This window comes from Brassica rapa, chromosome A09 (assembly GCF_000309985.2).
Source record: "Brassica rapa cultivar Chiifu-401-42 chromosome A09, CAAS_Brap_v3.01, whole genome shotgun sequence".
Lineage (NCBI taxonomy): Eukaryota > Viridiplantae > Streptophyta > Magnoliopsida > Brassicales > Brassicaceae > Brassica > Brassica rapa.
The window spans coordinates 28,268,622-28,294,873 of record NC_024803.2 but is presented as its reverse complement, the minus strand read 5'-3'; the positions used below and the strand labels follow the sequence as shown (position 1 = coordinate 28,294,873).

Genomic DNA, 26,252 nt, shown 5'->3' with positions numbered 1-26,252 from the left:
CAAACATATTTATATATATATATAGATAATATTTCAACGTCATTTATTTTATGTGTTAACCATAATAATTTCACATGTTTGAATGGAAATTGCTCCATTAGTGACAAGAGTTCAAACCGGTTTACAAAAATAATTATTTGTTACGTAATCAGAGAGACATAGGCATTTTCGTATATAGATATTTTTCGGGCATCGATTTTTTTGGATTTTAAAATCAAAATCTGTGTATAAACCATGGCAACAAATATCTAAGTATACAAAGCGTATTGTAAATTTCCGAATGGGTCTGAATTAGATTCGTCCACGTCCAATAGATTCGTAGAAACTTAAAAATATCTAAATAACTTATATTTATCTATACTATTATTTGCGAAGTAAATTTTTGGAATCGAGCTCTCACGTTAAAAGTTAGAGTGGTTAATATCGTTTATACCCTTAATGAATAAAATCTATAAATTAACTAAAACATAAAAACGAATTTAAAACTATTTGGTTAGATAATTTATTATTAATAATAAAAAAAACTTATCCAAAATCTGAAAGATATATTTTAAAATAAAAGATAATTCCTATATATTTTGTGTTGTTATCCGAAAACATATTTTAATAAAAATTTAAATACTAAAAAATTAAAACTAAAAACACACAGAAAACATATAACTTAATATTATTCAAAAAATATTAATCATATTTTATACTCAATTATTAATTTTAATAAATAATTTTTTTATAATTTTTATTACATATCAATATAAAAAAAATTTAGTTGAGAGGTTTTAACGTTAAAACCCCATAAATCTTCTATCTTTTACTATATTATATTAAAATAAATATAAACTCATGTATATAGTTTTATGTATATTTTTATGTATATATAAATGTTTTGAGGATTATTTTACATAATAATAGATATTTTATTAAAATAAAAAACTTTAGCGCATATAGAAAATTTAATATTAAATTAATTATTAAATATTTAAAAAACATGAAAATAACTTATTCAAATTTTTTGAATTGATAATATATTTCTTTATAAAATTTTATAAAATTATTAAGCCCGCAAGTGCGGGCAAAACACCTAGTATACTTAAAATGTTACTAAACAATTTATAAATAAAATAAAATCAATTTCGAGGGGCGCTCAGATCAAGTCCTAATATAGCTCAGGACGGATAAAGTTCAACAACATAAGGAAAAAAATTAATAATACTTTTGTGTAATAATTAAATGCTCCACTATAGAGCTGATCGATGTTTCCATTTTCTAACTGAACTCAGAAACCTTTATATCCTACTTGCGATTTTTTTTTGTCGTCTCCTACTTGCAATCTATCGCCCTTCTGGAAGTTTTTATTGTCAAATGTTTGGACAGCTGATACAAGTATGAACAAAGATCAAACAGAAATTCTTTTGTGTAATAATTAAAAGTTATGGCAAATTTACTACTTCCTCCGTTTCACAAAAATAAAATTTTTAGTTTTTTTACACATATTAAAAAAACATTAAATCATTATAATAAATGTTTCGTTTTTTGCAATTTTCAAATTTTAACATTTTTAACCAATAGTAATTCAATAAGATTAATTAATTTTTTTGAAGTTTACAATTTTTGCATAGAAAACACAAAATATATATTTTTGTGAAATATTTTTTTGAAAAGGATGGAGTAATAATTTTATGTAATAATTAAAAGCTCAAATTTAGAAATGATCGATGTTTCCCATAATCCCATTTTCTAACTGAACTGATGAGAAACCTTTACATCCTACTTGTGATTCTATCGCAGAAGTTTTTTTTGTTTTCGTCAAAGTGTTTGGACAGCTGATACAAGTATGAACAAAGATCAAATGGAAATTCTGGTGTGATATTATGTCCAGATTGTAATTGGATGTAGAGAAAAGCAATCAAACATTGTATTCAACAATAGTATTGAGTCTATTGACCTTTACTTTGCCATAACTTTTAACTTAATGGTGTAATAAATCGTAAATACTAAAAAATTGAGTTGAACAAAATGATATTTCCTCCATTTCACAAAAATAGATTTTTTATATTTTTCACACATATGAAAAAAACACATTAAATCACTATAATAAATGTATCATTTTCTATAATTTTCAATTTTCAACATCTTTTAACCAATAATAATTCAATAAGATTAATTAATTTTCTTGAAATTTACAATTTTTGCATAGAAAACACAAAATATATATCTTTGTGAAATAATTCTTTTTCCAAAACATCTATTTTTTTGAAAAGGAAAGAGTAATTCTCAATGATCTAACATTAAGATTTGTAACTATTATATTCTTTAGTATCTGAGGAATCAAAACTATGATATCTAAAACCGATTAATGAAATATGTAGAAAACCGATAAAATTTAGAAAAACCGAGTATTATTGCTGTTCGAGATGCATTGGTTAACCAATGTATAGGTGAACTGCGGTAAAAATATTAGAACTTCAATCCCTATGATAATTTTGAGAAAGACTTGGGTTCACCCCTATGGTGAACCTTTAAGTTCACCAACTAATCAAAAATTAGCATATTGCATGTAGTCTTTTTCGTAAAAGGAAACAAAATATTTCGAATTTACTTCTTAAAATAAATAGATAAAAAAATATATATATATTAGTAGCTGTAAAAAAACATTTTTTCTAAAAGTTGTTAAATCCACACTAAATCTTAAACCCTAAATCATAGACACTAAACCTAAACCTTAAACACTAAACCCTAAACTCTTAGATAAACTATAAACCCTTGTGTAAATCATAAATTCTTAGATAAACCCTAAAAACTAAACTCTAAAAGTTAAGGTAAACCCTAAACCCTTGGGTAAATCTGAAATCCTTGGGTAAATCTTAATCCTTGGGAAAATTTTAAATCATTGAATAAAATCTTAATTTAGGGTTTTACCCAAAGGGAGAGAGAGAGAAAGAGTCAGAGGGAGAGGGAGACGGGGAGAGAGAGAGAGATATAGAGAGAGAGATAGATGAATCTATACTATATGTTTATGATAGTATATAATTAAAATCGCGTTAATGAAATATCTTATAAAATTTATAAAATATAAATCTGTTTTGAAAGTTTCAAAACATTTTATGTGAAGAAAAAAATCTATGTTTTTAATATGTAAAATACAAAGGTTAATAAGTGTTATATCAGAAGTTGAAATCAATTAAAAAGAGAAGGGAGAAACATATTTGTAAGAAGAAGAAAAATCAAAAAAAAATGTTCAAGTAAATGTGGTAAAAGGTAATATGGCAATTATTACACAAATATCATAGCTTAAGAGTTGTTATGTGTAGAGAATTAATTTTGTTGTTGGTTATGTATATGTGTGCCAATTTCCCTAAAGCAAACAAAAAGCAACTAATAAAATTAGTCTGATTTAGCCTACTTAGAATATAAAATAAAACAATTACAGTTCAATTTAAAAGAGGAAAATGCAATCTAATACCCAAAAATAATCGAACCAGTCAGATTTATTATAAACAAAATCACATGTCAATATAAAATATTTTATTTATTTTTATGCATAAAAGGTATAAAACACTTATAACTTATACACAAAAGTAAGGAAAATGTTGATCAACTATTATGATTTTTGAAGTTTAATATTTATATATGTGCATGTGCACGGGAGAGTCACCTAGTATATTTCTATGTAATGACTAAATTTAGATTTTAGTTTACATTGCTATTCTTGATCAGAAAGTAACTTTTCTGATCTTATTAACATTTTCTATTCTCTACTTTTATGTCAGTAGATTTATCATCGGAAATATAGTTTAAAAAGTAGATATCATCCCATATTACTTATCAAAATTGTCATCATTCTTATCTCCTATGTGAAATGTGTAATAAATTAAATAGTTTATTTCAACATTAGTTGGGTAAAGATTTTGTTTTATTTATTTTCAGACAAACAGATATATCAACTATATGGTAATGGCATATAGTTTAGCAAGGATATTACCATACCCATAAATAAATATTATTTGTATAAATTTTGTATAATTATGTTAAATACATATCATTTCTTAGTTAAAGTTGTTTTAGCACTACATGTAATTTATTTTTTATTGGGGGGGGGGGGGGGAGAGTTAAAACCGAAAATAAAACTGAAAAAATATATGTGTATTAAATATATATCTATCTTTTTCGGAAAAAAAATATTTATTGAGGATTGTCTTTGTTTGTCAGATTATTGTTTTGAATTTTCAATGCAGAGTTTAAACAAAACTTCAGTTTTAATCTTACTTATTTTAAAATGGTTAAATTTAAATAATTAAATTTGAAATCTAAAAGATATGTGTATCACTAATAGAATTCCATATTGTCATTGTCCTCTCTCAATTTTTCTGAAGCGCTTCTTCATATCGAGATGATTCTCGTCTTTTCTGTTCTCTCTCTCTCATGCTTTGGCTATTTTGGAATTTTATTTTTGGAAGATACTCATGAAACAAAGACGATGCAGGTGTTTTAAGTATGTATAGGGACATTCATCGTTCTCTCTCTAGCTCCAACTTGTCAATAAAAGTTTCAAAAAAGAAATTGAGCTCTGGGGCCGGTGGCCTTAGTGCCATCGGTCGCCATCTCTTTTGTTTTTTGTTTCTTCGACTTATGGTCGGTTTCATTTTTGGCCTGGTCCGACTGTAAATTCATATATTCGGACTTTTATTTTATTGTTTATTGTATATTTCTGTAAATCTTCTTTACTCTGTTCATAAAGTTTAGCACTGAAAGATTGAAGGTGTTCTATCTTTACCAGCCACTTGTTCCATCTTTCAAGTGTGTGTAAATCCTTGTTTTGTCATATAGATTGACCATTTGAGCATATAGGTTCTCCTTGGGTGAAGGTTCAAGACGATGCTGTTGATCGGAGCAGAGTACGGCGATTAGGAGCTTTTCGTCGCGTTATGATGAGCCAATCAGTGGAGGACTCAACTACCGTTGAAATCGTATGCCTTTAAGCTTCTTTTGGTCATCATCAGCAAGGAGACTAGCTTTGTACATCTTCGACTAAAGGAATCTTTGGAGTTTCCTAAGCGTAAACATCAACACTTTTAAAATCAATACTATTAAAAGAGAAGGAGTTTTAATAAATCTAGTTAAAAAAGTTGTTTGGACCCTTTTATTAACTAATAATATTTTGGTCTTTCTTTGATTTGGACAAACAATATGTTACCTTAAATTTATCTAACAATCATTTAGTCAAAGCTTTCATTTATTGGACCCATATATTTTTGTAAACGAAAAGATTATACCATATATATACTACCACATAAATTTGGTTCACGAAAATATAATATCACATACACTTTATTATACTCTTCTCTAAATATGTCTCATTAACTTCATAATTAAGATAAGTTTAAAAATTATATATTATGTTAATTTTATTTTATTGATAAATAACAATTTAATATTTAAGATAAGCTTAAATTATCAAAAACCAAACAAATCTTTTTTTACTGCTCAACAAAAAACCTACAAATCTATACTATTAAATTAGTCAAAAACCTCTCAAGTAAATCTTAAGTTTCACCAACTGAACAAATGTAACTTTTATAAAATGCACAAAAATATAATGAAATGTTAGATTTGGTCATTCGGATCTTCGGGTCAAATATAAATCGGTTTCTTTCAGATCCAAGTTCTTTGGGTCTTGGGCATTTATATCCAACTAGGTATTTGAATGATTTTTGTTAAGATCGGTTCTTTTTAGTTTCAGGTCAGTTTGAGTCAATAATTCAAGTATCTATAAAATTTACTATGTAATTTGGCTACGTAATGAGTCTAGCTCGGTTCGAGTATTTCACACAAAAAGATTTAAAGAATCTGAAAAGTCAAAAAATCAAAACATGAAAAATACCCAAAAAAAATAATACCAGAAATAACTAAATATCTAAAAGACCAAAATCTTACCCACAAACCAAAAATATCCAATATTTTAAATATATTTTAAAATTTTACCCAAAACCTGAAACTATAACAGATTTCTGTGAATCCAAATTTTACAATAATATTTTTATACTGAAAACATATATGAATTACTCAAAAATACATAATATGAACAAAATATTATGGGTACTTTAGGTACCCGACAGAGACCCACATATCCAAAAAAATCTAATAGGTAACTTTTTCCCAATCCCGAACCTCAACATGTATTTCATATTGGTTAGGTTCGTTTATCAAATTTAGGTAAAATGTTCATACTTAAGAAAGATTTACATAAGAGTGGATATAAAAAAATCCCGAATAAACTTATACATAAGTTATATAATTTTAAACAAATTTATGTATTCGATATAATACGACTTTATAACATAATAATACACAATATACTCAAAACACTATCACATTTTTAACTTCGTATATAACCTATAAAATCCGCGCTTTCGAAGCGCGAATCAAAATCTAGTATCAATCATTAAATCAAACCACCGGAGAAGAAGACTCATGGAAAGTCAAGATCGGTTCCGACAAGGTCAAAGGCGGAGGAGACTTCTAGAGTCCTTTTGCAAACCACTTTTATGCAACACGTGGATTCCATTAATTTTGTTGATCTTATTAAAATGTTTGCATGTGGTTTAGCTAAACCATCTTCTACCAATATCAAATCATACCCTTAAAGGGTTTTAATGAAGGAGAATTGCACTGTATGACGTCCAATAACCGCATAATTCACTCGATGGCTAATTTCCCTAACTCACCAATATATGACTCACCTTTTATAAAATATTACCATATTGCCCTCTTTATTAACCGGGAGTAACGGACAAAAAATAAAGATTAACTAAAAAAAATAACTGTTCACGCAACTGTCGTGGCGCATCGTTAACCCACATAATCCTTTTTTACTTTACCATACCTTTCTCTGTAAACTAAGCACTATTTTTCTCTTTCATCACCACCGCAAATTCACGCCGTGTTTTGCCAGACTTTAAACTGCTCGTCACCGCGATATTACTTCACGGACCGACGAATCGGAACACGGAAGGCATTCTACAGTTCTTTTTCCAGCAAGAAAGCATTCGGTACTCTTGTGAGTTCGAATTTACTTTTCTATTTTCTTGAAATTTCCAGTTACTCCGACCGGAATTGAGTCTTGTTGTCCGTTTCTTTGTTCTTTTCAACTATACGAGAGCTTTAATTGTCTATTTCTTTTCTGTACTGTATCGATTTACTGGTCTTTGCACGTGGTAGTAAATTTTGCAGATAGAAACAAAAATCGAGTCAGTGCCTTTGTTTGGAATGTTGTAACTGTGATTTCTGTGTGGTCGCTTTCGGATATCTGTTTGTTTGGTTTTCAACCGTCATTATCTAAACACGAAAATAGGATTTTGAATATTTAAGTGGTTTTATTGTTCAATCCGGGACTTAGGATATTTCATAAATCTGACCATACTAGACTATTTCCGTTTTTCAATTGTAATATAGTATGTGAATAATATAGTGATGCTGTATGCTATTCCATTTACTGTGAATCTCTTTTTTATGTGTGGTATTGTTTTCATTCTATACAGTATGTTATTGCCATCTCGGTAGGGATAGATATTCAGTATCAGATAGACACGGAAATCAATACTAGAATGAGGATTATGAAACCCATTTCACTGTCTATCGTTTTCATTTTTTGGGTTTCTTTGTTTGGATCCGTAATTATCTGTACAATATATGACTATATGACTATCTTGAATTGTAATTAATTTTTGTTAGGTTTGCAGAATCGTCTACTTCATATTTGTGCACATAGTAGACCATCTCAGTCACTGGAATTGCATTCTATATGTATATGGAATAGTATTGCAAGTAGCTACTCTATTTACTGTCTCCGTCACTCTTACGGGTTGCATTGTTTTCATGCTTGGCAGTGCCCAAATGGACGAATTAGGTATTCCTCTGAGAATATTTGAGGCGGGTTCAGAACCATCAGGGCGGAAACGGGTTAATAACTACTTCAACCTACGGTGGATTGACATCATAAAGAGTGCACTAGAGGAAGAAGACTTGGAAATGTTGAATGAGTCGCAGTTCCGGAGAGTTTTGCAGATGGGTTCGCATACTTTTTCAGTAATGTTCCTCCATTACTGCCTCTCACGCCAGTTGGTAACTGCAAAAGAGTATGAACTTTGGTGGATCTTCGTTGGGAAGCCGATACGCTAGGCCATACAAGACTTTGCTATGGTCACCGGACTGAACTGTGGCGACGGGGTTGGATTAACTGGAGAACCCCCCGAGAAAGGTATCGGGCGAGGGAAGGCGTCCGGTAAAGGAAAATCATCTATGTCAATATGGGATGATTTATATCGTGGGGAGGAGAAGCCCACACCTGGATGGATCATGGAGCGGCTTGTGAGAGGTAAAAAATACAAGGATCGGCTAACCCGTTTGCGGCTTTCGTTGTTGGTATTGGTGGAAGGAATTCTGTGTCCAACTTGTGGGACAACAAAAATCAGAGCCGAAATAGTGAGCATGCTTGGTGATCTTGACGCTTTCCTGAAGTATCCATGGGGCAGGGAGTCATTTTTACTGACGGTTAGAAGTACAAAAGCAAGATCTGCAGTTAATTATGTGAAGGATACAATGGCCATTCAAGGATTTACCCATGCTATGGTATTGGTTACTGTGACTGCATGTCCTTCTATCATTATTAAGACTGGCGGTGCGGATCCTCTAGCAGATTCCAGCTTGTCCAGCGAAGAGATTATCAGGAGAGTTGTTGATAGAAAGGTGGTAGTCAACATTGTCTCGGCCAAGACGGTTGATCAACTGGGACAGGTTAGTCAATGTATTTGTCTATTTCATAAATATGTCATTTCATATGTCAATTGAAACCATACTATTTCCTTTTCATGGACCTACACTTAACTTTATTTGACCACACTACTTACTTACTATTTCATGACTTTCTCTATCGTGTATTTGTGTTGCAGGCATATGTACGGTCTTTGATTAGCACAGATGAAGTGGGGGAGGATCTTTATCGTGGGTTGGGAGATAAGGAAGATACGAGTGTTGATACCATGGTTGCTTTGATTGACGATGATTTTCCATTTGAGCATAACACTTGGTCAGGTGGTGTGAAAGCGGATGATGTTAAACTGAAGAAGGGTCATGCACAAACTTCGGAGTCAAGTGATGAAAATGTTCCAGAACCGGTTGAAAAGGATAATGCTCATCATGGTGGCGTAGAGAGTGGTGGTTACCCTGGAGATCCGAGAGGGCAATCATCAGCTAACCCCTCGGGTGCCCCGCATGGTGGTGAGAGTTTCCATGTTGATGTCGAAACATTACTTAGGCGTGCAGCTGACGTATACGAGGATAAGGTAATTGCAATGTTTGAGGGCTATATTCTGAGTTTGAAGGGCCATTTTAATTCTGAAGTGGGAGGCCTTCGAACCGACTTACAAGCAGCTACATCCGCGATTGCCCATTTGGAAACTAAGGTCACAGGGGAGGTTGATAAGATCAATCAGTTACTGAAGTCCAGGCTTAGAGGTGCGGATATGGGAGCAACGTATGGGTTCAGTCTTGGGAGACATTCGTCACCATTCCCAGGTCAGAATGATGATTTCAACTATACAGAGGTTAATCCCGATCGACCCACTACACATACTGGTGCTCCCGAGGTAAATCTCAATACAATGAAATTATTCTTCTATAGTATGTCATTCCATAATCTCACCAGACTATTCCATATCTTATTACTTGTTTGTATTATTCTCCAGTCAACACAGTGAGATGGAGAGGATGTTGCTACAACAGGGACCGCCTCGGTTGGTTTGGGACATAATCTGGATGAAGGAGAAAGGGGTGGAGGACAATCTCCGGGTAAACAGACCGACTGAACTGATGGAGCCGAATTTAGAGCTGAGACAGGGGGCGAGCATGGGGGAGATGCTGACATTGGACATGACCCCATAAACGTGGAAGTTTGTCCTTTAAATTATGTTGTGTTTTATACCATTCTATGCAGTTGATGCCAGTAGATCCTTTCCATATTGATATTTGTCACTGACATTTCCATACTATTTTAATTTAGAATCCCTCGCCTTCGGTAAACGTCGCATCCCCTGACAATTCTGATGCCGTCAATCCTCCATCTCGAGTTGATGTGGTAAGAATGAGTAGAAACCTGATAAGCAGTAAAATTGTCGGCTTTGTCTTAATATTATAATAATGTATATTGGCTCAGTAAATTGACAAATGTGGTTAATCTATCTAGGACCAAGTGAATGTATCATCGGAACGCCGCGTTGATGACCCAGTGTCTGGCGTCGTTAATAAAATTCTATCAGAAGCGGGCATTGATAAAGTAAGTTGTCTATACTATATTTGCATATATAAATCTATATAACTACTCCATTTTTCAATGGGTTCCATTCTATGTGCTTTACATTGCCAGAACCCGGTCCGACCCTCCACTGGTTCTGGAACTGATGTATCTCAGACATCATCAGATGTCAATCCGGAGAAAGTGGGTCTTGATGGTGTGCATGACGATCGCCGGTGGTCAAGCCGATGGTGGTAGACGTTTTAGTAGACATACGCATACAAGTACGAAACGCTACACTCCTCCTGCACCCGCCGTCCGTAAGAAAGAGGAAAACAAGAAAGTGGCGCGTCAAACTGATGATAATCCTCCACCTCCTAAACGGGTTAACAAGGTGGTGGCTGAGCCAAGTAACCCAAAGCCTCGTCCTCAAGAAAACCACACATTTATAGGTGGCTTCTCCCCATTTACTCCGCCAACCCCAGCTGCAAGAGAAGCCTTCCTGAAGACAATGGCGGAGACAAAGTAAGTGGAAAGCATTTCATGACTGCTATTCCATTTGAAAACTATACATTCCAGATGATATAATATGGTATAGTCATGAAATAAACAACTAACTGTATTACCACTTTCTTTCAGATCAAATGCACCATCCCTCGGATCAATCATTTCTATTGCTTCTTTGGATGATGTGTTCAATTGCACCGGTGTTTGTTCGTATGAGGTACGTTTTAATCCTTACTGCTTCGCATAAATTTTGTCTATGTGTTTTCCTTCTTATTTATGTCTACTTTGTAGACTGTGGATCGTGTTGTAGGTTGGATAAGAAAGATGCGTGACAACAATCCATCTTCAAAATTTGACTTCATCTCTCCAACTTTCTTTAACGATCTAATCCGAAGTTATCCTGCTTTTGAAGCCATGCAAGATAAGTCCGCTTTCACTTTTCCGGTGTCTTTGCGCAGTCAGTTCATGCACCGGCCACAGTGGTTTACGCAAGTAGACTTTCTCTACACTCTGATTCTGGTTAAAGACAGACACTGATTGGTATGATAGTATATTTTCCTATGTGGGTCATCTATGTGGTGGACGCGAACCAGACATGTCCTCCTATTTCTGTGGTGAAAGATGTCGTCAACCCAATATCGATTATGATGCCTCACATGATATCGAGGTTCTGTCTAACTTCCCGACCTCGTGAGTTGAATTACCTTGTGTTCCCCATATCTCGCTTAGACATACCAGTTCTACTTGAACATCCAGGTATTGGTCGCCTCTCTTTTAAATTTTTCCCCATCACACCTAACTATACCATATGCATACCGTACTATACTATATGGGGGAACCAGTATAGCATTTCATGAAATACTTTTAATAATCATTTTCCTGTTGTTAGGGTACGCCGCGGTTGTGGTACTGATTTTGTTAGAGATCGCTGCCGTGGGGAAGCCTTTGATTGATCTGGCTCTCACTAAAGAGGAGGTTCATGTTGCAGCGGAGAACTATGCGATCTCTACCCTGGGTATGTTTAAGGTGGTCCCCCCTAATCCTGCAGTTTAGTCATTTTCAGAACTGTACTACTTTATGTTCATTCGTGTTTGATGTAATCCACATTGTGTTGCTGAATTTCCTTTCTCCTACCTCTTTATGTTTTACTCTGTGATACTTTGTTTCTTCAGAATAACAAACGATGATTTCTTATGTTTAACTTATGATGTCCTCAGTCTCAGGTTACTTTATTCCATGCAATTAAAATAGTATATTTTTCAGCAGTTAGTGTTTACCGTTTAGAGTACTGATTGTACAACATGTGTAACAAAAGTTATGCTAAGTCAGTCCATCTTGAGTCATACCCAAGTTTATGTTCATCTACAAAATCCTATGTAAATTCTACACATTCCATCTATATTTTATACTATTTGACCAATCTTCCGATACTATCTATTCCATATATGACGGTTGATAAATTCACATTGCAAGGAGTAATGGTACTGTCTATAGGATTAAGGGGTCGGGGAGGGTTTGGGTTTAGTTTTCAAAAAGAGTGGGGGTGTTGGTGTTTACGTTTTGTATCATACAAGTGGGTATTGTATTGGGTTTAGGGTTTAGGGGGGGTGAGGTGGGGGGTTTGGGTTTAGTTTTCCCTACAGGTTGGTTTGTTGTGTTTAGGTTTTCTTTTTATTGTTAGTGAGTGTAAAGGTATTGGGTTTAGTGTTGAAAATGTGTTCTTTGGTTTGTTGGGGTTGGATTGTTGGGTTTATGTGTCTTTTTAGGGGGTGTTTTGCAATTTTTTTAACTGTATAGAGTTCCTTTTGTAATGGTTATTAGTTTGTATGCGAATTTCAGCTTCACCATATTAACTTTAATATAATATAGTCTTAGAACAAATGGTATAGTACGTTGAATCTTTTGGGTTACTTCTAAGATATTGATGGTTTTTATGGTTATTGGGGGGGGGGGGGGTTTCGTTTTTTGAAGCGTGTGGATGTTATGTTTAGTATTTCGATTGTTAACGAATTAGAGGACTAATTATAGTATAGTACTGGTAATAAATAGTATAGAATAAACAATCCAAACACGAAATGCTTGTAAGATATGTGGACATAGAACAGAACTGCATTATTAATATTACGCAAAAGAGAAGGTCTACTGGTGTTCCGTACAACAAGCACAAGAGTTGTGATTTAAAGGGTCTACATAACATAATATGTGTAATGAAGGTTAGCATAACTCAGTCTATCTTGTGTCATACCCAAGTTTATCTTCATCTTGTAAATATTATATAAATACCAGACATTCCATTTATAATCCATACAATTTAAATTATCTTCCGATACTATCTACTCCATATATGACGGTTGCTAAAATCACGTTACATCATGAAAACGGGTACTGTGGATAGGATTAAGGGGTGGGGAGGGGGGGGGGTTGGGTTTAGTTTTCAATAAGGGTGGTGGTGTTTTTGTTTAGGTTTTTGTATTATTAAAAGGGGGCATTGTATTGGGATAGGGTTTATGGGGTGGGGTGGGGTTTGGGTTTAGTTTTCCCTACGGGTTGGTTTGTTAGGTGGAAATGTTAACGTGTGTAAATGTATTGGGTTTAGTGTTGATGAAGGGTTGTTTGGGGTGTTGGGGGTTGGATGTTGGATTTATGTGTCTATTCCATGTATGACGATTTATAATATCACGTTAGAAGGGGTAATGGTAATAGTTTGGGTTTAGTTTTCAATAAGGGTGGGGTGTTGATGTTTAGGTTTTGTATTATTAAAAGGTGTTATTGTATTGGATTTAGAATTTAGTTTTTCGTAAGAGTGGAGATGTTGTGTTTAGGATTTCTATTGTTAACGGTTTAAAGGTATTAGTAATAGTATAGTACTAATCATAAATAGTATAGAAACAACAACCTAAACGCTTAAGGCTTATAAGGTGTGAGCAAATAGTGGAGAACGGCATTATTAATATTAGACAAAAGAGAAGGTCTGGGATGTTCCGTACAACAACCACAAGAGTTGTGATTTAAAGGAGTCTATATAACATAATATGTACATACCAAATAGATAGATATATCACTGTAAGGCATATACCATTCTATTTGGTTAAAACACTGTTTTCGCCCCTTTCCACTTCCTGTACATGCCCGGTCTTTAGACGACACTGGCTACTGCATAATCACCCAGTTCCCAAAAGATTTCATCGAACTGCCTTCTTCTGCCTTCTCCATAGTTATAGCTTATCATATTGGGTTGCGGCAGGATGCCCTGTTGTGTCCCGAACGGTCACAACGTTGGCATTTCTTGTTTGACGAGCTTCCTCCTTTCTACAAACCAAATTTAAACAGATATCATTCTTGCCTAAATGTAGAATATATAACGTTCCATATTAATAGGTATTACGACAATATTTACATATTGTACTTTATATTTAGTCCATTTGAACAATTACCTACTCTGCCTGACTATTCCATAAGTTGATCTAACTATTCCGTTCATTGATTACAAATTTTATAAATGGTAGAGTAGATTACCTTGTACTCCCCACGTGATAGGATGCGGACTTTCCTAGGACGCCTAGGTGGGCGGCGTACTGTCTGTGGAAGTAATGGAGCTCTAGTTCCAGATCCGAGTTCTAATCCACCAACAGATGGGACCGGATATATTTTTCCGATGAAGCCTTGGCGCCATGTTGGTACACGGTAAGCCGGTGCCAACAGCGCATCAGATGGAAATACAACCCTGGTTGAACAAGCAAGCGCATGCATACAGGGTATCCCTATTAGTTGATACTCACCACATGTGCAAGTACCGGGACCCAATAAAACTGTGAAGCACTCCCCGGTGGGATCCTGCACTTGGTATTCAAGATCGGCTATATCACGTACAGCCATAGCGGTGGAGAGATCAAAGTTTTCCTCCACGAGTTTCCTGACATTTGGGGTGATAGTTCCTTGCTCCCGGGTTGATTTCGCTCGACGCAATGCGAACCAAGACATAACTGTTGTACATATGTACTCAAACATGGTAATGAGGGGATATTCACGTGCTTCCTTAAGCACCCAATTCCAGGATTCAGCTATGTTTGAATCCATAATGTTGAACCTATTCCCCTGAAATGAACCCTAGTCCACTGATCGAACCCTGTTAACAACATTAATAAGTAGTGGGCAGTTTTATATTTAATACTTTATTGTATAAGATAGAATAGAAATAAAGCAATATAGTATAGTATCGTCGGATATTATATAATATCAGATATAATCGTTACCTATATCAACCAAGTAAGCCGCGCAATTTGGGCTGATTTTCTGAATTTCAATAAACTTCTTATTAAATTCAGTCACGGTGAAAGCTCTTGCAGCAGCGGACATAAGGTTGGCGAGTCTGCTATTCTTGTATTATGCCATCACATTTCTCCACAGATGGACAACACATATGACATGCTGAGCATGGTTGTAGACATGTACAAGTACAAATATAGTATATAGTCAGTGAACGTTACATATAGTATAGTTGGAAAAAATGGAATGTGCTAACTTTAATGTTCAATGAAGATTGTCCGGTTATTTACCTTCCTCAGTGTAGTGGCGATACTTGCATGGCGATCAGAGATGAAAACCAAGCCCGGGGTATCCAGAACAAAAGTTTGTAGCCTCTGGAAAAACCATTTCCAAGCATCGTCGTTTTCGCTATTAACAACAGCAAACGCAAGGAAAAATATTTGGAAATTCCCATCTTGTGCTGAGGCTGAAAGTAGACACCCACCATACTTTCCTTTAAGCGACGTCCCATCAACAACAATAACTTTCCGCATAGACGAATACCCTGCCACCGATGCTCCATAAGCAACAAAACAGTATTGAAACCGTGTTCCACCTTCTTCTTCATCCGTACTTTCCAGGTAGCATACGGTTTCTACATTAGAAGACTGAAGGAGTGCCAAATATGGAGGTATCAGTGCATAACTTCCAACCATTGTCCCCATTGCATGCTCCATCGCCATCTCTCTAGCTCTCCAAGCTTTCCAGTATGAAACGTTGACATGAAATTCATCTAGCAATATTTTCCTTATTACGGCGGCAGTGGGGCCCTTCTTAATACCAACAAAACGAGATTGCAATATCTGGCCAATCACGACAGTCGTTGCAAGTTTGTGGTAGTTTCTACGGTCGTCAACGGTGCAAGAGTGAACTAGGTTAGCTTGTCTGACTTGGAAGTTCCCACTTGCATCTAACAAGACCGCATACACGCGCCATGGGCATGCATCACCAACGCATTGTGCAAGTAGTATGGAAGGGCTTGAACGAGTGGTCTTGAAATGGAACTTCCGGTTTATAACATGTATTGCAAGTTTGATTTTGCAGTCGGCTTTGGGTTCGAATGGTCCATTTCATATTGAGACAATCATACATATTAAATACTATAATGATCATCAACTACAAATACAGATAAATACAAGGATTAGTTGGTTGTTATTGATGATTACCTGTTCGAATCTGCTGAGCATTAACTCGTTCTCTGCTTTCACCTTCGTCAATGTCTTTTTCTTACTTAACAACGAGATGGACAGACTGTCAAAATATATGGAATACTAGATACTTTCTGAGGGTGGTCTATTCTCATCCACATATTTACTAAACTCAGTAAATAGCATGCGGTTATTTTCATGAGGACGTGGCTTGTACTCTGTCCTTAAGATCTGCACAGTGCATGGTGAATATCATCAATTCCTCCTTCCCGCAACGTCATCTCTTTCTCTATCACATCGTCATCTATTTAATTTGCAAAACGTCATTTATCTCTCTTTCACCGAAGACTTGTAAGCGTGGAGGGTAGAACCGGATGAGGTGAGAGACAATTGTTACCCATTTAATTATGTCAAAATCATGTTCATATACTTAATTTCTCTCCCAGACTTAGCTATTTCGCCAATTAGCCCTTTAATGAAAGTATGTTGACAAAAAAAAGGGTATGTATAGAAAATTTTCAAAATACATTTCGAAGGGATGGATTAGGCTGGGCATTTTACCCGGACCCGAAGACTCGACCCGAAATCGACCCTTAAAAACCCGGTTCGGGTAGGAACTGATCCGATCTAATTACCCTTTCGGGTCTTGTTGCAGAGGACCCGCGGATCTTGGACCCGATCCGACTCAAACCCGAAACCCGATGGGTACCCGAATTAATAATGTAAATTAAATAAAATGCATCAAGGAGGCATCGAAGACGGGTTATTTGTCTAGAGAACATGGGGGTCAACCACTAGGAGACAACGAATTGTTGTTGTATCTCGCATAGTTTTATATATATACACATTTTAATATAATAAAAACACAAATTTTGAATAAAATTTCGAATATTTTTGGATATATAAATATTTTCAGATATTTATTTGTATTTTAGGTCTTTTTTAGATCGAAACCGAACCGAATCCGACCCGAAACAGAACCGAATCCAAATCGATAAATTCTAGTTACCCGAATGGATCCAATTATCTAAGACCCGGACCCGATCCGGACCCGGCACGATCCGAACCGACCCGGAACCAAGAATTTGAAATTACCCTATTGGATTCTAAACTCTTAGACCCGAAAGATCCGGACCCGAAAGGATCCGATCCGAACCTGATCCGACGCTCCGAATGCCCAGGCCTAAAATGGAGTGACAACTTTCTTTTTCCTGACATCGGATTGAGTGACAACTAATTGTTGCTTTTATTATGTTGAGCAATAATATGAGCATTATAAAGCTTACGGTCAACCGTAATTTGCGAATAGTTTAAGATCACATTTAAATAAATCATAAAATAGACCAAACTACATAATGTTTGATCATTTCAGTTTATCATATCATCGAATAAGCTTGTCAAGCAACCGGATAACAAGCAAACTGAGCCAGACCACACATGCCTTCTTTCCACGCCACATTTCTACGGAGTCTAATGTAACCATTCTCTCCCCAACTCGTACCCCAAGAGTTCTTAACCAGCCAATACTCGGTCCCTTCACGGCTCGTCCCGTACCCTACAATAGTCACCGCATGTGTCATGGTGATACCACAGTCAGGCTCATCGTACACTCCGCTTGAGTAACGGATGATACTTTCTATATCCCCAACAATTCCAACGGAGACGGGCTGTCTCGATACTGCCTCGAGCAAAGCACGCTCGTTGTTGCGTTGAACGCAATCGTAACCTCTGATCTTAAAGAGGGGTTCATCCTCCAACAGGCATACCCCATCAGTGTCCCCTTGGAAAACGTATTCGTCATCTCCAGTAATTCCTTTTTTTGCTATGTAGTCGAAAGCCTTGTCCATTCTTCCTCCCTTGCAACCATGGTTAGCTTTGTCACAATCTAGAAGTTGCTGTTCGGACAGTGATTCGAGCTTTCCTCGGGTAATCTTTGTCAGACCTTCCACCGCTGCAATCGCCGAGAACGCCCAACAACCTTCTGCATGCGCATATAATGATTACTTCATTGTTAGAAACCTAGAATGATCACCCTGACTTGGGTATTAAGCTTTTATGTGGAGTTTAATTACTACATTGTTTTTCTAATCTGTAGAGACTGTTTATAATATATATATATATATATATATATATATAATTCCAGCGAGCTTACCACAATATCTTTGGTTTTTGACAGGTGTTACAGCTCCTTCCATTCTCCAGTCTTTGCTCTTGGAATAGAATCCAATGATATTACTGGCGTTCCATTTCCAAGATGACATCGATTCATCAACCACTTCGGATGATGAAGTTACATCAATGTCACTGAAACCGGAGTGGGTGGCTATGAACTCCTCCTTAGTTCGATCCGTGAACTCGTCGATACCAAGTTTGTAGGTTTGATTCGCCTTACGATTGAAGTTCTCAATGTATTCCAAGTTTTTCGTGAACACTTCCAGCCTCATCTGTTTCTCGAGTGAATTGGTGTAAACTCGAGAGAACTCGATCATCCATTCTTCGAAGAAATCAGAAATATAGGATAGCTTTTGAAAGGCAACACGGGATGTGGCTTGAGAGATCCTATGATCCATGGAAAGAATGGTTAGAACCACCAAAACATACGACACTCGCAAGACCATTTTGACTATTATGGATCCGATAAATAAGAATTCCAAGTTTACACAAAAACGTATGAATGTGTTTTCCTTGTCTTGAATTATATGTATATGTGTGTATATGGCTTGTTCTGCTGTGGTGAGGAAGTGAAAACAGGAAGAAAGAGTATTTATAGAGTGACGGATAAGTGTTGTTATTTGGAAAGCAGTGGAAGTTGACTCTAGGTGGTGATGGTAGTTTGAACTGCTTGCTTCGAAATCTTTGGAGAAACAACTTTCCTTAATTTGTTTTTTAGCAAGTTTACTTTCCTCGTATTGCTATTAGCCTACTAATATAATATGTACTCATTATGTTCATAAAAAATGTCACTCTATGATTTTTTTTTGTTATTTTAAATGTCATTTTACATTTAAAATATGGATTTACATATTTTTGTCCTTTTAAATAACCAACAAAATTCTACTTTACATCATTTTTATTTTATTAATTATACATTAAAATTGGAGATTAGTGTTTTTTGCAATTTCTAATAGTGTGAAATGTGATAAAATAACACTCTTTGTAAATAGAGGAACTGTATATCATCATGATTTCATTCATAATATAAGTAGATAAAAATAACAATATATAGAAGGATTTTGACCCCATATATAGAAGGATAAGAAATAACAATATATAGAAAGATAAAAAATAAAAATAAATAGAAGGATATGTAACAATAAATCCCTTAATATATTAGTATCTATCCTACTAAAAATATTACTTAAATTATTTTTGCCTACATGTCATTTATATGTGAAGTTTCATAAATTGTTTTAATTTGATTGGTTGCTGATATTTTAATTTATTCAGTTATGATCTGAAAGTGTAATACCAAAAGTTATACATATATGTATATAAGTGAAAACTAATCCTAGAACAATCTAATATCTATTTCCCAGCAAACAAATAAATCTTATAGATAACTTGGTAACTTGTAGATAACTTGGTCTAATTTAAATATATAAACAATTAAATTATCTTAATTTAAATTATAAAAACTTAAAATATAACTATAAAGACAGCTCATCTCACTTTATTAAGGGTATGACTAGTTTTTTGTTACCATCCGCAAACGTAGTATTTGCAACAGCTCTAAACTTCATTATATCTGTTTTCCACTAGCGTTTGCGGTTGGGGTTAATAAATGAATATTAAAATATTTTATATTTTAACTAACAGTATAATTTTTACTTTATAAAACTTTAAACCAAAACTATTCAATATAGTTTTTAAAACATTAATATCAAAGTAAATTAAACATATAAAATAAATGTATACTATTAGTTTATTTATTCGGCCTCGTAGGTGAGTGTGGTTTATATCACCCTGACTTGGGTAAAATAAATTTCGTGAGGATTGTCTTTGTTTTTCATATTATTCTCTTGGATTTTCAACGCAAGGGTTTTAAACAAAACGTCAGGTTCAATCTTACTTATTTAATCTATTAATAGAAATATAAAATTATATTGTGAATTAAGGTATAGTAGGAAATTTTAATATACTTTCTTAGTATGTGTAGAAAATTTTCAAAATACATTTCGAAGGGATGGAGTGAAAACTAAATGTTGCATTTATTATATGGAGCAACAGAATGAAACATTATAATGCTTATGGTCAAGCGTAAGTTGCGATATAGTTTTTTAAAGAAATCATAAAATAGACCAAACGACATAATGTTTGATCATTTCAGTTTATCATATCACCGGATAAGCTAGTCAAGCAACCGGATAACAACCATACTGAGCTAGACCACACATGCCTTGAGGCCACTCCACATCTCTACGGAGTCTAATGTAACCATTCTCTCCCCAAGTCTCACCCCAAGAGTTCTTAGCCAGCCAGTACTTAATCCCTTCCGGGCTCATCCCGTACCCAACCAACGTCACTGCATGAGTCGTGGCGATCCCACAGGCCGGATCACTGTACACTCCGCTTGAGTAATGGCTGAAACTTTCAGCCAACCCGGCAATGCTTACCGAGACGGGCTGCATCGATACAGCTTCGAGCAATGCACGCTCGTTGTTGCGTGGAACGTATTGGAAACCTCTGATCTGCATGGCGGGTTCGGCCTGGGACTGGCAAGTCCCATCTCTCTCTTGGTAAGGGTATGCGTCTTCTGAAGAAATGCCTCCGTTTTGTGCTATGTAGGTGAAAGCTTCTTCCATTGTTCCTCCCCTGCAACCTTCGTTAGGCGCTCCGTCACAATCTATAAGTTGCTGTTCGGACAGTGATATGAGGTTTCCTCCGGCAATCTTTGTCAGACCTTCCACTGCTGCAATCGCCGAGAAAGCCCAGCAACTAGCTGCATGTATATATTGATTACTTTCATTGTTAAAACCTAGAATTATCACCCTGACTTGGGTATTAAGTTTTAGTATGTGAAGAAAACTTACAACATTGTCCTTGCAGTTTGACAGGTGTTACAGCACCTTCCATTCTCCAGTCTTTGCTCTGGCCGACGATATTACTGACGTTCCAATTCCAAGATGACATAGTTTCATCAACCGCTTCGGATGATGAAGTTACATTAATGCCTCTAGTGAGACCGGTGTGGGTGGCTAGGAACTCCTCCTTAGTCCGATCCGTGAACTCGTTGACACCAAGTTTGTAGCTTTGGTTCGCCTTACTATTAAAATTCTCAATGAATTCAAAGTTTTTCTTGAACACTTCCAGCCTCATCTGTTTCTCGGGTTCATTGCTATAAACTCGAGAGAACTTGATCATCCATTGTTGGAAGTGATGAGCAATGGATGGCTCCTGAAACGCAACACGGGATGTGGCTTGAGAGATTCTATGATCCATGGAAAGAATGGTTAGAACCACCAAAACATATGACACTCGCAAGACCATTTTTGATGTGGTGTGGTGAAGATGTTAAAATTGAGAGAACGGTATATGTATTCAAAATGACCTTGTTTCTTTTTATATCTTTGACGGAATTAATTCCTTTCCACTCCTTTTTAGCATGATTAACATTATTAATGTTTACGTGTTGAGATATCAATCGCGTTGATTGATATGATTAACATTACTAGTGTTTACTACGAAATATCATGTATTTATTTTGCCATCTCATAGAAATCTCTTATTTAGAAAAATAGTTTATTTATCTTGCATATATATATATATATATACATATATATATATTTGTACGAACTTAAGAATCAAAAATAATAGAGAAATTAAATGATATAATCTTTTTGAGTTCTTAGCATGTTAACGCATTGATATTTCATTTTTGAATATATAATTACATAAAATCTATTAAATTTATATCGTATCATATTAATTTGTATCCTCTATATGTTCAGCTTTGGATTCAAACAATCTTTTTTTTTAAACACCGATTAATTATGTTATTACAAAATATGAGAAAAGTTACATAGACAATAATACTGCGACAATTCTACTTGTCTTATGAAGATTTCTGTTTGACTGCATCACCTTGAAACGGCTTATAAAATCCATTGCTAAGTGTTAACGGTACGTCTTGCGCCATATCGAAAATCTTTTGTAAGTCTTTTCTCCAATATTCTGGATAATCAGGCATTCTCGGAGAATTGAAACCAAGATCTCTTGGTGTTGAAATATTAATGAACCATTGGTTAAACCACTAGATCAAAGGGTTTCCACCAAACAATCTATTAATGAACCATTAGTAGCTAAAGATCCGCAATGTAAATCAGTGTAAATATTCCACAATCGTTTGTATTTAGGACAATGGATACATTATTTTACACATATATAGAGAACCTTTTCCATTAGTCGTGTTCCTCTGTCTCTTTAAAATCTAGAAATATATACAATTGTATTAAGTGCTAATTTCGACCCCAACAATTTTGGTCGTGTCAAATACGACCCAAACAATTGATCAATGCTAAATACGACTTCAACTCAATTATAATTCAAAAAAACTATCCGAACTTCTTAAAACGTGCTTAAATCTACGTTGACTCTAACATAAGTTATTCAACTGTTAAGAAGAAAAACCGACGTCGTGTAATATACGAGGAAAAATGTTAATTTCGACCTCAACAATTTAAGTCATGCCAAATATGATCCGAACATATGGCCAGTGCTAAAACCAATCTCAACTCAATTATAACTTTTTAAAAAATATCCAAACTTCTTAAAACGTGCATAAATCTACATTGACTCTGACAGAAGTTAGTCAACCGCTAACAAGATAAGATGACGTTGTTTTGATATATATATATATATATATTTAAAAAAAATATATTCATTCCAGGACTCAAACCCATGTCGGAATACCCTTTTAAAGGAGCACACTAACAACTATACTAAAGTAACTTTTTAAAATATTATTACAAATTGAAATTCTCCATTGTATAAACCACTATTCTTCTTCATCTTATCCAATTTAAAACTTTGGTGATTGCTTTTATATATTATAGTTATTGCTTAATATGTCTAATATTTTGTAGAAGATATCTTAGTGAAAGAAAGGTAAAAGGCCTCTTAACATTTTTGAACAAAATATCAAAAATACATAATATTAACCTTGAAAAACAGAAAAATGTCCACTTAAGTTTAAAAATTAAAAATAATTTATATAAGAAAATTTTATAAATAATTCAAAGTTTTAAGTATATGTAAGATCCCATAATAATAAATATTTTGTTATTTATATTTTAGTAAGATAGAAGTTTATTAAAGATATGATAAATAAAAAACATGTTAATGTATTTATATAAATCAGAAAAATTATCACCAAATTTTTAAATTGGATAAAATGAAGAAAAATAGTAGTTCATATAATTTCAAATTTGTAGTAATATTTCAAAAAGTTACTTTTATCTAGTTGTTAGTGTGCCCCTTTAAAAGGATATCACAACACGGTTTGAGTCCCAAAATGAACATATTTATTTATTTATTTATTTTTTCAAAGATATATATATATATATATATATATATATATATATATATATATATATATATATATCAAAAGGACGTAGTCTTATCTTGTTAATAGTTGACTAACTTTTGTTAGAGTCAATATAGATTTATGCACGTTTTAAGAAGTTCACGCAGTTTTTCTTAAATTATAATAAAGTTGAGGTCGGTTTTGGCACTGACCATTTGTTCGGGTCCTATTTGGCACGACTGAGAATGTTGGGGTCGAAATTGACACTTTTCCTCGTATATCAAAATTACGTCGTTTTATCTTGTTAACGATTGACTAACTTCTGTTAGAGTCAATGTATATTTAAGCACATTTTAAAAAATTTTGGTATCTTTTCGAATTATATTTGAGTTGAGATCGTATATGACACTGATCAATTGTTTGGGTCGTATTTTGGCACGACCAAAATTGTTGGGGTCGAAGTTGGCACTTTTCCCGTCTCTAAACAGCCTTTGGAAAAAATAAATGCCCAACCCCAAAAAGTTTCTTACATGTGTAATCACTAACTTATTAGTTGTGTAGATGACCCATATGATAAATTTTGATGGTACCAGTTTAGCAACAGATGAGTTTACTTTTTCCGTCTTACAAGTAACAACGTACGTGGTTTTATTTTTATTTATGGGTCTCGTTAATGATTTATTTCTTCAATAACTTCATTGTTACAAACGCTGTCATTGTTTTGTTCAGTTAGTAAAGCATTTACCTTCATCCAAATATAAACTACATTATACTGTATTTTATACGTACATACCAGTAGGTGATGCATTTTGGTTGTCGCTAAACATATAGGTCAAGCATTGCGATGCAGATTTAGACCACAACTAAACAATTGATAAGCCAGACTATATAATAATGTTACATTTTTTGTTATTTTAATGTTGTCGTATAGTTATCACACTTTAATAATAGGTCATCTGCCACTTAGTTACGCAACCGGATAAAAAGCATACTGAGCCACACCACACATGCCCTGAGGCCATTCTACATCTCTACGAATCCTGATGTAACCATTCTCTCCCCAAGTCTCACCCCACGAATTTTTAGCCAGCCAATACTTTATCCCTTCAGGGCTCGTACCGTACCCAACGAACGTCACTGCATGATTCACACTGGTCCCGCAGTACGGCTCATCGTACACTCCACCTGAGTAATGCATGAAACCGGGTCCATCTGCGTCAATGGAAACCGAGACAGGCTGTCTCGAAACCGCCTCGAGCAACGCACGCTCGTTGTTGCTTGGGACGGTCCGGAACCCTCTGATTGATGCGGTGGGTCTCCCATTGTAACGGCAGATCCCCTCTGTCATTTGGAAAGGGTACGCTTGCTCTGAAGCAATGCCACGGTTTTTGATTATGTAGCTGAAAGCATCTGACATTATCCCGCCACTACAACCGTTATTATGCTCTCTGTCGCAATCTAGAAGCTGTTGTTCAGACAAAGATACGAGGTTGCCTCGGGCAATTTTTGTCACACCTTCCACCGCTGCGACTGCTGAGAACGCCCAACAACCTCCTGTCCAAATATACATCCAGATATATTAAGTATAGTCTTTTTTCCCGTAATAACGTAAACCTAGTTAGGTAACTCTAACTTGGGGCCTAAGTTTTTACAATGGCATTATGAAATCATGGAATTCAATACTAATCCAGCGGTTTACTAAAATTTATTGAGCGTATTGAATTTCAAATCTTGAATATCATACATATGTAGAGACCACTGTTTTGAATTTATATAATTTTGGAAAGCTTACCGCATTTGTTAAACTATATAATCTAATCTCTCCTTGATACATTTACATAAGTTAGTTATTTATGTTATTACACAAAGAGTTGTAACTCTTCATGTTGTGTCCTTTAGTATAAAGAGTTGTGTCTCTTATACTTGTATTGATTCGATCTCTATATAAAGATCAATCATCTGTTGTAAACATATAACCGAATCTCAATAATACAAAAGTATTTTCAGAAAAGTTTATAAGCCTGAAACGTCTATCTTATTCTTTCTCTCGAACTCGTGTGTAACACATTGTGATCGTTGTGTAACACAAGCGGTTGGTAAAAGATTAACATGGTATCAGAGCTTTACGTTTGAGAGGACAAAGGAAAAAGCACTAGTAAGAGAAACACTTGGCGTGGAGAAAAGGAGGCTAGAGGATTTTGTCATACGATTTCGGAATCACTCGAAACGATGAAGAATCAAGTAATCCCCATATTTGATGGAGAGAAGTACGACTTCTGGAGCATCAAGATGACAACCATTCTCAAGACCAGGAAGTTATGGTCTGTGGTTGAAGAAGGCGTAGCAGCCCCACCAGCACAAGTGGATGAAACCCCTGAAACAGCAAGGGCAAGATCGCTTAGAGAAGAAGCGATGATGAACGATACATTGGCTTTGCAAATCTTGCAAACTGCTGTATCGGATCATATATTCTCACGGATTGCAG

At 34.8% G+C, this 26,252-nt stretch overlaps 4 protein-coding genes across 6 annotated transcripts; 1 reads left to right on the top strand and 3 right to left on the bottom strand.

Moving 5' to 3' along the window:
* The first annotated feature begins 595 nt into the window (after positions 1-595).
* LOC117128391 lies at positions 596-10,513 on the top strand. 2 transcript variants are annotated; one of them, XM_033280625.1, is made up of 3 exons: positions 596-4,756; positions 4,846-8,790; positions 8,946-10,513. In XM_033280625.1, the coding sequence occupies exons 2-3, from the start codon at positions 8,194-8,196 to the stop codon at positions 9,750-9,752; spliced, it is 1,404 nt and encodes a 467-aa protein (XP_033136516.1). In that variant the 5' UTR covers positions 596-4,756; positions 4,846-8,193; the 3' UTR covers positions 9,753-10,513. The 2 variants fall into 2 exon arrangements, with proteins under 2 accessions (XP_033136516.1, XP_033136515.1); XM_033280624.1 differs by having other exon boundaries at positions 596-8,790.
* Positions 10,514-16,153: 5,640 nt separating this feature from the next.
* On the bottom strand, positions 16,154-19,661 carry LOC117128172 (ervatamin-B-like). 2 transcript variants are annotated; one of them, XM_033279983.1, is made up of 2 exons: positions 18,398-19,661; positions 16,154-18,223 (listed from the first exon to the last, which is right to left on the bottom strand). In XM_033279983.1, exons 1-2 carry the CDS (start codon positions 18,861-18,863, stop codon positions 17,643-17,645), a joined length of 1,047 nt encoding a protein of 348 aa, XP_033135874.1. In that variant the 5' UTR covers positions 18,864-19,661; the 3' UTR covers positions 16,154-17,642. The 2 variants fall into 2 exon arrangements, with proteins under 2 accessions (XP_033135874.1, XP_033135873.1); XM_033279982.1 differs by having other exon boundaries at positions 16,154-18,226; positions 18,398-19,625.
* On the bottom strand, positions 19,217-21,913 carry LOC117128173 (ervatamin-B-like). Its single transcript, XM_033279984.1, has 2 exons — positions 21,276-21,913; positions 19,217-21,184 (listed from the first exon to the last, which is right to left on the bottom strand). The coding sequence occupies exons 1-2, from the start codon at positions 21,730-21,732 to the stop codon at positions 20,598-20,600; spliced, it is 1,044 nt and encodes a 347-aa protein (XP_033135875.1). The 5' UTR covers positions 21,733-21,913; the 3' UTR covers positions 19,217-20,597.
* Positions 21,914-23,112: 1,199 nt separating this feature from the next.
* LOC103851562 (thiol protease SEN102-like) lies at positions 23,113-25,395 on the bottom strand. The gene has a single exon (XM_009128430.3). The coding sequence runs from the start codon at positions 25,335-25,337 to the stop codon at positions 24,735-24,737; it is 603 nt and encodes a 200-aa protein (XP_009126678.2). The 5' UTR covers positions 25,338-25,395; the 3' UTR covers positions 23,113-24,734.
* Between the last annotated feature and the right edge of the window lie 857 nt (positions 25,396-26,252).